The sequence below is a fragment of the Erinaceus europaeus genome, chromosome 5 (genome assembly GCF_950295315.1).
Source record: "Erinaceus europaeus chromosome 5, mEriEur2.1, whole genome shotgun sequence".
NCBI lineage: Eukaryota > Metazoa > Chordata > Mammalia > Eulipotyphla > Erinaceidae > Erinaceus > Erinaceus europaeus.
Genome location: NC_080166.1, coordinates 87,695,566 through 87,708,534, shown reverse-complemented (window position 1 = coordinate 87,708,534; position 12,969 = coordinate 87,695,566). Strand labels below are relative to the sequence as shown.

The 12,969-nt window shown below is 40.1% G+C and overlaps 1 protein-coding gene across 1 annotated transcript in view; it reads left to right on the top strand.

Annotated features, from left to right (window-relative positions):
* Positions 1–12,969, top strand: part of LOC103108300 (liprin-alpha-2) — a 430,491-nt gene that overhangs the window by 331,301 nt on the left and 86,221 nt on the right. Inside the window, 1 exon segment of the mRNA XM_060191502.1 lies at positions 12,079–12,299. Within this exon segment, the coding sequence (XP_060047485.1) occupies positions 12,079–12,299 (221 nt within the window).

Here is a 12,969-nt window from a genome sequence, read left to right as displayed (position 1 = left end):
GGCCCCAGCAACTTGTAATGTAAAAGCTGATTCAGATCCTTAGATCAGTCTTTGAGATTTTATTCATTGTTTATGAAAGTTAAATTCACATGACAGAGAGAGGCCAAGGAGAACACCACTCCAGTATGTCTGTTGACTGGGATTGAAGCGTGATCCTCAGGCATGAAGGGGAACCTCTCTGCCAGTTCATCTCTTTCCTCTGTAAATCCTCAGGCAGCTTTATGTGGACCTCTCCCAGAACATCGTTTTACATGATCTCAAAACTGGTAACAACTGAAAAGAAAAAGCAGAAAGCACTAAGGTGACTTCACTCCCAACCCTCTGCCTCCTTCAGATCCGCACTTACAGGAAGACTTAGAGCATTGCTTCCTGGTTCCCTCCTGCATCTCACCTGCATGGACAGCTCATTATCTTGATTATAAAATCACCCTGTAAACCAGAGGTGCCTTGAACTTCAGTCATCAAAATGGCTGTATTCTTCGTAACCCCAGCCATAAAAGAAAAATTAAGACTGATGAGTATAAAAAATGGAAATGCCAGAGCCCTGCTCAGCTCTAGTTGATGGTGGTGCTGGGGATCCAACCTGGGATCTCAGAACCTCAGGCAGGAATGAAAGTCTTTTTGTATCTCCATTATGCTATCTAACCCAGCTCTATTTTATTTTATTTTTTACAGAGACGGGGAGGGGGGTGGGTGGTGGAATACCAGAGCCCTGCTCAGCTCTGGCTGACAGTGGTGCTGAGGATTGAACCTGGGACCTGAGAGCCTGCAGAACCCCTGTGCTGTCTCCCCATTCTCCTCATCTTCCCTTCCTCCTTTTTCAATCATTCCTTTCTTTATTATTATTTTCCCCAGAGCCCTGCTCAGCTCTGGCTGATGGTGGTGCTGGGGATTGAACCTGGGACCTCAGAGTCTCAGGCAGGAGAGTCTTTCTACAGAACCATCATGCTGACTCTTCAGCACTCATAATAATCCTTAGCACATCTTTTCAAATATTGCTATAGAATAAATGGGTTAAGTGTCAATTTCAGAATGTTTCTTGAAATCCAGCCATTCTTATTAAACCATGGTTTTAAGTTGGGGCAAAAGTTTCCATTTATTTAGATCTCAGTCCTCATTTGGGAATTAGACTGAAAACAGTAACTACCACAGAATATTTGTTCAGTGATAAGACACAATGTTCTTAGAATGGGGAAGAACATTGTTACTGCTGTTGTAATCACCTGATTAAAGAAAAATGGACAGAGGTCTGAGAATGTCAATGTCAACAAGTTAGATCTATTTTAGTTTCTTCCTGATCTCCCTTTAAAGCTGCTGGATGTAGAACATTATTAAAATTGAAGTCTAGGGGAGAAAGGACCATGGAAGGGGAGATATCATAATGGCTATGCAAAGAGACTCTCACGCTCCAAAGTCTTATGCCTGAGGTTCAATACCCCACACCACTATAAACTGGAGATGAGTAGTGCTATGGTTAAAAAAAATACATATAATAATAAAAATAAATTTAAATAAAATCTGTACTGAATTTAAAAAAAAATGCTTGACCCCAAGTACAAAGAGGAAAATGTCTCAAATATCACTGTTGTAAAGGAGTCATTATATAGGATCAGAATTGATCTAGAAATCATACAGAAGTTGAGGCTTGGTGGTGGCACATCTGGTTCAGTATGAATGTTAGAGTGCACAAAGACCTGGGTTCGAACCCCCAGTCCCCACCTGCAGGGGGGGAAGCTTTGCAAGTGGTGAAGCAGGGCTGCAGGTGTCTCTCTGTCTCCCTCCCTCTCTGTCACCCCCTCTTACCTCTCAATTTCTGACCCTCTATCCAAATAAAAAAATAAAGATAATTTTTAAAAAATCAAACAGGATTTCACATATTCCTTTTAACACTTTGGCATTTATATTGACAATACCTCCTGTCACTATAGTTCACCAGAAATATCCTAGTCTGCAGAGTGTAGAACCTGCATGCTTGAGGCTCCTGACCTAGTCTTGATGTCACAGATGGTGGGGTGGCACTCTGCTAGTTCATGTGAAACTCGGTCACCTGTGAAATAAATGAAATAGGGACAAATGGTGGCATACTCACTTGAGCATACATGCTACTGTGGATCTGGGTTCAAGTCCCTTGGCCCCCACCTACAGGGTGGAAGCTTCATAAGTGGTGCTGTCATAGGAAGTCACCAGTGGAAGTTTCACAGGGCTGTAGGAGTCTGTCTTTCTCTCTCCTCTGTCTCACCCTTCCACCTCATTTTCTCTTTCTCTACCCAGTAGATGAATAAGTAAATAAAATAAATGAATGTTTAATGTGAACTCAGACCTACAGGGATGCAGAGGTTACACACAGTCCTGTGCTGAGTCTGGACCCCAGATCAAATCAATGGGTTTTATAGTTAACAATATTTTTATTTATTTATTTATTTTTATTTAAGAAAATATTATTTTATTTTTTAAATTTATTATTTATTTATTTATTTTTATTTATTTATTTTTATTTAAATTAACAAAACCATAGGGTAGGAGGGCTACAACTTCACACAATTCCCACCACCCAATCTCCATATCCCACCCCCTCCCATGATAGTTTCCCCACTCTCTATCCCTTTGGGAGCATGGACCCAGGGTCATTGTGGGTTATGGAAGGTGGAAGGTCTGGCTTCTGTAATTGCTTCCCCACTGAACATGGGCGTTGACTGGTCAGTCCATACTCCCAGTCTGCCTCTCTCTTTCCCTAGTAGGGTGGGTCTCTGGGGAAGCAGAGCTCCAGGACATATTGGTGGGGTCTTCAGTCCAGGGAAGCCTGGCCGGCATCCTGATGACATCTGGAACCTGGTGACTGAAAAGAGAGTTAACATACAAAGCCAAACAAATTGTTGAGCAATCATGGACCCAAAGCTTGGAATAGTGGAGAGGAAGTGTTAGGGGGATACTCACTGCAAACTCTAGTGTACTTCTGCTTTCAGGTATATATTTTGCAGTAGTTTATGGATACATGTGAACATATGCTGTCTCTCACAGAAACTGGTGTATATCTAGGTTTGAAGACTTTGTTAGATAGTGAACCACCTGAGATGGAATTAGAGTATACTATGAAAGGAAAGGTCTCACCGAGTAATGAAGCTGAAGGGTTGTCATTCCACACATGAAGTCTCTGGACACAGTCTGAAGTGAAGTATGTTGAGGTGGCAATTGTTGCATTGATTAGGTTATGATTGGCAGATGCAATATTATTTGATATGGATTGGCAGAGGAATACGGGAAAGTGGGCCCTATCCAAGGATTCCAGGACTGGGGGAAGTAGAGGCTCTATAGTGGAGATGTGAGGTTCCTGCTGTCTTAGGGTTCAAAAAGACAATGGATAGTTAATGTTATCACATTTGGTAATTGGGTTAACTTTGAAAAGTCCTTTTGTTAGGGTTTGCTGTACAGTACCCAGTATCTTGTATAGCTATGCTATTGGTTGCTTCTGATCTACTTGATCTAGGCTTTTGAAAGAGTCCGCATATCAAGCACACAGCCTATATATTAAAAAGATTCAGTCTGTGTTTTAAAAAACTTCGAGACATACAATTAATTTCCCCCTCTCATATTAATTAACTAGTGATTTATATGACTACATTTTACTAGGAATGTACATAAACACCATTCCCACCACCAAAAGACTGTGACCCATCCCTCCCACCCACTCCCACCCCCCACTGGCCCAGGCTGCATGTCTACCCCTCACCACAGGGTTTTTACTTTGGTGCCCTACTTACAATTTGGTCAGGTCCTGCTTTTAGTTTCCCTTTCAGATCTTCTTCCTCAACTTCTGTTGATGAGTGGGATCATCCCATACTCATCTTTATCTTTCTGACTTAGCTCACTTAACATAATTCCTTCTAGCTCTGTCCAAGATGGGTCAGAGTAGGTGGGCTCATTGTTCTTGATAGCTGCATAGTATTCCATTGTGTATATATACCACAGCTTTCTCAGCCACTCATCTGTTGTTGGGCACCTGGGTTGCTTCCAGGTTTTAGCTATTATGAATTGTGCTGCTATGAACATAGGAGTACACACCTCTTTTTGGTTGGGTGTTATGGAGTCCTTGGGGTATAACCCCAGGAGAGGAATTACTGGATCATATGGAACGTCCATGTCTAGCCTTCTGAGAGTTTTCCAGACTGCTCTTCACAGAGGCTGGACCAATTTACATTCCCACCAGCAATGTAAAAGGGTTCCTCTGTCCCCACATCCTCTCCAGCATTTGTTGCTGCTGCTTTTTGATGTATGCCATTCTTACAGGAGTGAGGTGGTATCTTAGTGTTGTCTTAATTTGCATTTCTCTGACAATCAGTGACGTAGAGCAGTTTTTCATATGTTTGTTAGCCTTTTGGACCTCCTCTGAGGTGAATGTTTTGTTCATATTCTCTGCCCATTTTTGGATGGGGTCATTTGCTTTTTTGGTGCTAAGTTTGCTGAGCTCTTTATATATTTTGGTGATTAGTTTCTTGTCTGATGTATGGCATGTGAAGATCTTCTCCCATTCTGTGAGGGGTCTCTTTGTTTGTTTAATAGTTTCTTTGGATGTGCAGAAACTTTTCAATTTGATGTAGTCCCATTGGTTTGTTTCTTCTTTAGTCTTCCTTGCAGTTGGGTTTGATTCATCAAAGATGTCCTTGAGGTATAGGTGGGAAACTGTTTTACGAATGTTTTCCTCTAAGTATTTGATTGTTTCTGGTCTGACATCCAGGTCTTTGATCCAGGTGGAATTGATTTTTGTTTCTAGTGAGATAAAGTGGTTCAATTTCATTCTTCTGCATGTTACAACCCAGTTTTCCCAGCACCATTTATTGAAGAGAGCCTCCTTTTTCCATTTAATCCTTTGGGCCCCCTTGTCAAAGATTAGATGCCCATAGGTGTGGGGATTTATTTCTGGGCTTTCAATTCTGTTCCACTGGTCTGTGTGCCTATTTTTGTTCCAGTACCATGCTGTTTTGATGATGATGGCTTTATAATATAGTTTCAGATCTGGGAGTGTGATGCCTCCATTTCTGTTTCTTTTCCTCAAGATGGTTTTGGCAATTCTAGGTGTTTTCAGGTTCCAGATAAATGATTGTAGTGTTTGTTCTATTCTCTTAAAGAAGCTTGGTGGAACTTTGATGGGTATTGCATTAAATTTGTATATGGCTCTGGGGAGAATATTCATTTTGATGATATTTATTCTTCCAATCCATGAGCATGGGATATCTTTCCATTTCTTGGTATCAGTTTCTATTTCCTTGAGTAGCGACTCATAGTTTTCAGCATACAAGTCTTTCACTTCTTTGGTCAACTTTATTCCTAGGTATTTGATTGATTTTGCTGAAACAGTAAATGGGAGTGATTTCTGGATGTCTTCTTCTTCAGATTTAGTGTTTGCATAAAGAAATGCCACTGATTTTTGTACATTGATTTTGTAGCCTGATACCTTGCTATATTGCCTAATAACTTCCAGTAATTTTCTACTGGATTCTTTAGGTCTTTCTATGTATACTATCATATCATCTGCAAATAGTGAGAGCTTGACTTCTTCCCTTCCAATCTGTATTCCTTTGATTTCTTTCTCTTGCCTGATTGCTATGGCAAGAACTTCCAATACTATGTTGAAGAGTAATGGTGACAGTGGACAGCCCTGTCTAGTCCCCGATCTGAGGGGGAATGCTTTCAGCTTCTGTCCATTGAGTATGATGTTGGCTGTAGGTTTGCTATATATAGACTCCACTATCTTGAGTAATTTCCCATCTATTCCCATTTTTTGTAGAGTTTTGAGCATGAATGGGTGTTGGATTTTGTCAAAGGCTTTCTCTGCATCTATTGAGATAATCATGTGGTTTTTGGCTTTGCTTTTATTGATGTGGTGAATGTAATTGGTTGACTTACAGATGTTGAACCAGCCTTGCATTCCTGGGATGAATCCCACTTGGTCGTGATGAACAATCTTTTTGATATGTTGCTGTATCCGGTTGGTCAAGATCTTGTTTAATATTTTGGCATCTATGTTCATCAGAGATATTGGTCTATAGTTTTCCTTTTTTGTTCTGTCCCTATCAGCTTTTGGTATTAGGGTGATGTTGGCTTCATAGAAGGTGGAAGGGAGTATTCCTGTTTCTTAAATCTTATGGAAAAGCTTAAGAAGTATGGGTACTAACTGTTTCCTGAAATTTTTGTAGAATTCGTTTGTGAAGCCATCTGGTCCAGGACTTTTGTTGTTCGGGAGATTCTTAATAATGGTTTCAATTTCTTTGTCTGTGATTGGTGCATTTAGATTTTTTAGTTTTTCTTGGTTCAGTTTTGGAAGGGCATATGCTTCTAGGAATTACTCCATTTCTTCCAGATTCTCTAGCTTGGTGGTGTATAGTTCTTTATAGAAGTTTCGCAGGATACTATGGATTTCTGTGGTGTCAGTTGTGGTATCTCCTCCATCGTTTACAATTCTATTGATTTGAGTCTTTTCTCTTTTTTGTTTGGTGAGTCTGGCTAGGGGTTTGTCAATTTTGTTTAATCTTTCAAAGAACCAACATTTGGCTTCATTGATCTTTTGTATGGTTCTTTTATTTTCGATGTTGTTTATTTCTAGTTGAACTTTAGTGATTTCTGTCCTTCTGGTTGCTTTAGGGTTCCTTTGTTCCTCTTCCTCTAAGTCCTTGAGGTGTGCAGTAAGGTCATTTATTTGAGATTTTTCTTGGTGTTTAATATGTGATTGTATGGCTATAAGTTTCCCTCTCAGTACTGCTTTAGCTGTGTCCCAAATATTTTGATAGGTTGTGTCTTCATTTTCATTTGTTTCCAGGAACATTTGAATTTCCTGTTTGAGTGAATCTCTGACCCAGTGGTTTTTAAGGAGCATGTTGTTTAGTTTCCAAATTCTGTGACTTTTAATAATTTTCTGTTTGTTGTTAAATGTTAGTTTTACTCCACTGTGGTCTGAGAAGATACTTGGGATTATTTCAATGCTCTTGAATTTATTGATGCTGTCTTTGTGGCCTAACATATGGTCTATCCTTGAGTATGAGTTATGTGGATTTGAAAAGAAGGTGTATTCCAGTTTTTTGTGGTGAAGGACTCTGAAAATGTCCAAGAGGTCTAGTCTGTCAATTTCTTCATTCAATTCTCTTGTATCTTTGTTGGTTCTCTGCTTTGTTGATCTGTCTAAGTGTGAGAGTAGGGTATTGAAGTCTCCCACTATTATTGTATTACTATTGATGTATTTTTGAAATTCTTTCAGTAGATGCTTAATGTATTTAGATGGTCCCTCATTGGGTGCATAGATGTTAATAATTGTTAAGTCTTCTTGGCCGATTGATCCTCTAATCATTATATAATGTCCTTGCCTATCTTTTATTACTTTATTTAATTTAAAATCTATTGTGTCTGAGATGAGAATGGCTGTTCCTGCCCTTTTTTATGGTCTGTTAGCCTGTATGACAGTTTTCCATCCTTTCACTTTAAGTCTGTGTTTATCTTGTTGTGACAGATGGGATTCTCACAAGCAGCATATGGTTGGGTTATGTTTTCTGATCCATCCCCCCACTCTGTGCCTTTTGATGGGTGAGTTTAAGCCATTGACATTTATTGATATTATGGATTTAATGTATTGTAGTGCCATTGTTCAAAATAAATTTTTGTTTGCTCTGATATATTGCAAGTATTATAATAATGTTCTTGTTTATAAGAGGTCTTTTAGAACCTCTTTCAGGGCCAGTTTGGTCCTTTAACTATTGTTTGTCCAAGAAGGTTTTGACCCCTCCATCTAATTTGAATGAAAGCTTAGAAGGATATATTATCCTTGGTTGAAACCCTTTTTCATTCAGGGCTCAATAGATATCTTGCCATTCTCTTCCGGCTTTTAGAGTTTGAGTGGAGAAGTCTGCAGATAATCTTATGGGTTTTCCCCTGTATATGACTTTTTGTTTCTCTCTTGCAGCCTTTAGGATCCCTTCTTTATCCTTACTCCTTTTTATTGTGACTATGATGTGTCTTGGTGTCTTCAGGTCTGGGTTGATTCTGTTTGGTACTCTCTGGGCCTCTTGAATCTTGATGTCCTTTCTGTTATTCAGGTCTGGGAAGTTTTCTTCTATTATTTCCTCTAGAATGTTTGCTTCCCTTTCCTCTCTTTATTCCTTTGGCAGACCAATTATACAAATGTTACTTCTTTTTTTTTTTTCTTTTTTTATTTAAGAAAGGATTAATTAACAAAACCATAGGGTAGTAATGAATGTTACTTCTTTTGAGATCATCCCATATGTCTCTGTTGTTGTTTTCAGTGTCTCTCAATCTCTTTTTGAGCTCTTTCACCTCTTTCTTAGTTTTCGCTAACTCATCCTCTGTCTGACTAATTCTGTTTTCTGCTTCTGTTAGTCTGCTTTCCCTTCCCTCAGCTTCTTTCTTCAGTTCATCTGTTTCAGCTTTCAGTTCTCTAATTGCCTCAAGATAATCAATATTTTCCTTGGGGGTCTCAACTGTTGTTTCCCTAATACTGCCATTCCTTTCCTCCAATGTTGTTTTCATTTCTGTGATTAATAAGTTTATTATTGCTTGCATAATTTTCTTATCTATGGTTACTTCTGGCTGATTTGTAGTTTCTTCTGGGCTCTTGTCTTCATTCATTGGAGTAGCAGTTTTATTTGTTTTTGATCTACCCATTTTCTTGATTTATGTGTTTCTTATTTTTATGCTCTGTTGTTCCTCAGTTGTTGTGTCTTGAGTACAAGCAACACTGTACTAAATATCTTTATGACAATTGCCCTCACCAACCTCAGGAATTACAGTAGCAACTGAAGCAAGTATTAAAGCAGTTTAATCACTACCAGTTAGCCAAACAATGTCTCCAGTCCGTGAAAAAATTGTAACCAAATCCCAGTGAAGAAGAAAGAGAAAAGAAGGGATAGCAAGAATAGACAGTTATGCAAGTCTACTATCCACTGTAAATTCTAGGGGTAACAAGAGAGGAAAGGGAAGTAGAGCATAGATACACACATAGAGAGTCCACTCTGAGTCAGATTTCTTCCCCAAAATAATTCCTAAATTCAGAAAGACAAAGAAGAAGGAAGGCAGAAGTGTATGAAAACATAAAAAAAGAAACAAGAGAGAGAAAATAGAAAAGATAAGAACAAGATCTGTAATTAAAGAGCAGTGAAAGGAAAGTTTTTTTGATTACTTGATTTTTAATTTAATTTAATTTAATTTTTTTTAATTAGCTAGGAGGAGGAAGGGGAGAGTCTGTTGAGGAGGTAGGAGTAATGAGACAAGTTCCTCCCACAATAGATAAGATGCCCACTACCCTAGCAATGAAAGGTACCCTAAGAGTTAATTCTGATCAACCTAAAGGGGAAGATATATGCCTTTATATAATATTAATAATAAAATAGATCAGGGTACAAAAAAACCCCTGTCCCAGATTACCTCAAACTTCCTGAACAGTAGCAGCTGATTGTTAAGAAAGAAAAACAAACAAACAAACAAAAAACCTCAGGAGTAGACAAGGATAGCTGAAATAGACAGTTATGCAAATCTACTATCCACTGTATATTCTAGGGGTAGCTAAAGGAGGAAGGGAAGTTGAGCAGAGATACTCACAGTGAGAGTCCACTCTGAGTCAGAATTCTTCCCCAAAATAATTCCCAAACGTCTATCAGTTAAAGCACACTGTTTGGTGTTGTGGGGGATAGGACCTGTGGCTTTGGAAGCTGTAGGATTAAGGAAGAAAGGATGACAAGAATGAGAAAAAGAAAAAAAAAGAAAGAGAGAAAAAAGAAAAAGAACAGTAATAAAAGAGCAGTGGAAGGAAAGAGTTTTTTATTTAAAAAATTTAAAAAATTATTTAATTAGCTATGCGGGGGGGGGGGGTTGGCTACTTAGAAAGAAAAAAGGCCAGAGGTTTCAGAAGGGTATAGACTTAGAATCAATGATACTCCCTGGTGGGATGGGAATCGTGGTAAAGAAAGAAGCTCAGCAGGGGAGCCTGCTAGGAGCTGGTCCCCAGGGACTGGTTATGGGGGGGGGGGGGGAAGGTGGAGGAGGTATGCTTTGGAGATAATAATTTAAAAGAAAAAAATTTTTTTTCTCTTTTTTTCTACTCTATTTTTTAACCCAAATTAAGTTATCGTCACCTCCTTGGTGTCACCGCTAGGACCCCTTATTGACTGGCCTACTAAAGGCAGAAAATCCTACCGTTTCCAGAGGATGTAGTCAGAGCTCAAGCCACTAGCAGCTTCTTAGTCCGCCATCTTCTGGGAACCCTCCTATAGTTAACAATATTTATATGCTTTCCCCATATTTGGGACTCTCTTCCATAATCCAGCTTTCAAATCCATTTTCCAACCATGACACAACCTCCCCAGACAATAACCTGGGCCCACCTACATATTAGATGCCAGGCACAGGCAAAAACTTGTAAAGTCATTGGCCCCTTGGAATATACCTAAAGCAGACCTACTTGCTTTTTCCAAAGCAGGGACTCCAAATCTTCATCTGCAATATTCTTGGCTTTAGGTTCATGATTAGTCAACAATTTGTCCTGCTTTGTATCTTACCTTTTCTTCAGACACCAGGTTCCAGATGATACCACAGTCCCAAATGTCTTAGGTTTGTGTGGTGTAAAGTGTTAGAGTTACTAGGAGTAAAACATCAGGCTACCATGATGCCAACCTGACTTCCCTGGGAAGACGACCTCACCTTCCCAGAGCCCTGCCCCACTAGAAGATAGAAATAGGCTGGGGGTATGGATCCACCTGCCAACACCCATGTCCAGCGGAGAAACAGTTATAGAAGCCATAACTCCCACCTTCTGCACCCCATAAAGAACCTGAGTCCTTGCTGCCAGAGGGATAAAGAATAGGGAAGCTTTCAAGGGAGGGGATTGGATATGGAGTTCAGGTGGTGGGAACTATGTGGAATTATGCCCCTCTTATATTATGTTTTTGTCAATATTTCCATTTTATAAATACAAATTAAAATATATGTGTATTTATATCCAGTGGAAGCTGTTAGGTTGGTGTAGTGTGAAGTGTTACGAGGCATGAAATACATCATTCAGAATTGGGAGAGCAGATAGAGAAAAGCTTTAATCAGGGGAGAAGAGTTAGGAGTGGGGACTCTCCATGGCTGGTTAAGGGGTCTACAGTGGAAGGCTGCTCCCAGGGGCAGGCTGAGGGCCTTTTTAAAAAATATATTTATTTATTTATTCCCTTTTTGTTGCCATTGTTGTTTTATTGTTGTAGTTATTGATGTCATCATTGTTGGATAGGACAGAGAGAAATGGGGAGAGGAGGAGAAGACAGGGGGAGAGAAAGATAGACACCTGCAGACCTGCTTCACCGCCTGTTAAGTGACTCCCCTGCTGGTGCGGAGCAGGGGACTTGAACTGGTATTCTTAAGCAGGTCTTTTCACTTTGAGCCATGTGTGCTTAACCTGCTGAGCTACCAACTGACTCCCTACTGGGGGCCTTTTTATATGTTTAGGACTTGTGTACTTTCGGCCTGGAGTTCCCAGGAAGTCCATAATATCTCAGGTTCTATGGCCCTATTCTAGTTGGACATGTCCAATATAGTCCTTTCATCCTGGGCATCTGTATTGTTTCAATTATAACTGAAGCTGTCTGGTGTAGGTGGGGTTGAATTCCTGTGTGGATTATGGGTTTACTTATTTCATTTCAGCAAGATAATCTCTTCCTGTGAGATTAGAGAGGTCAGGTTTCCACATATTCCTTCCAGAAGCAATTACAGATGTCAGAACTCCCACCTTCTGCACTCCATAAAGAATTTTGGTCCATACTCCCAGAAGGATAAAGAATAGGGAAGCTTCCAATGGGGAGTGGGGGGCGGGGGACAGGGAACTCTGGTGGTGGGAACTGTGTGGAGTTGTTTTCCTGTGATCTTACCATTTGTTCATTATTAAATTACTAATAAATCAATTTATAAAGGTTGATATGTTCTGTCATTTTCAGATTAATTCTAAATGCATGTGTTCTTTTTTTCCCCGATTTCATACAATAGGGCCTCGAAAATTAATCACACTTGGTAATTTCATGATTTGCTTTGTTTTTGTTTACCACTTAGGTGAAATCTCTTGGGGATCATGAGTGGAACAGGACTCAGCAGATGGGTGTACTCGGCACTCACCCTTTTGAAAGTGACACGGAGATGTCGGACATTGATGATGACGACAGAGAGACCATCTTCAGCTCTATGGACCTCCTTTCTCCCGGTGGTCATTCTGACGCCCAGACTCTGGCCATGATGCTCCAGGAACAGTTGGATGCCATCAACAAGGAGATCAGGTGAGCCCAGGGTGTCCTGAGGTTGTCAAGGGCACAGAACAGCTGGCTGCGATGTGGGAGCTGTTGGAGAGGTCAGGAGCTATCTTGTATGTCTTTCTATGCAAAGATCTGTCATGTCTATGTCAGCCATCCAATAAAAATGGCATCAGGGGCATTGGCATCACCTAGGAACTTGTTAGCCCTGAAGGATCTCAGTCTAGATGGCTGGTGGGCAGTGACCCACCTGGTTAAGCGCACATATTACCAATCTCAAGAACCTGGGTTCAAGCCCTCCTCCCCACCTGCAGGGTGTTCATTTCACAAGCAGTGAGGCAAGTGTCTCTCTTTCTCTCTATCTTGCCCTCCATTCTCAATTTCTCTCTGTCCTATCTAATAAAAAAAATAGGAAAGAGGAAAAAAAAAAAGGCCTCTGGGATCGCTGGATTCATAGTACCTGCAGGAAGACTCAGCAATAACCCTAGATGCAAAAAGAAAGAAAAGAAAAAAAAATCTCAGTCTACACCCCACATCTGCTGAGTCACAGTGTGGATCAGAATATTCCAAAGACCTCCTAAGTATCTGTCTCTGTTCTGTATAAAATCAGGGCATTTCCACCTATGAGTGAGATTATGTCCTGTTCATGCCTCTCTTTTTGGCTTAACTCACTTAACCTTATTGCTCCATCCAGGAC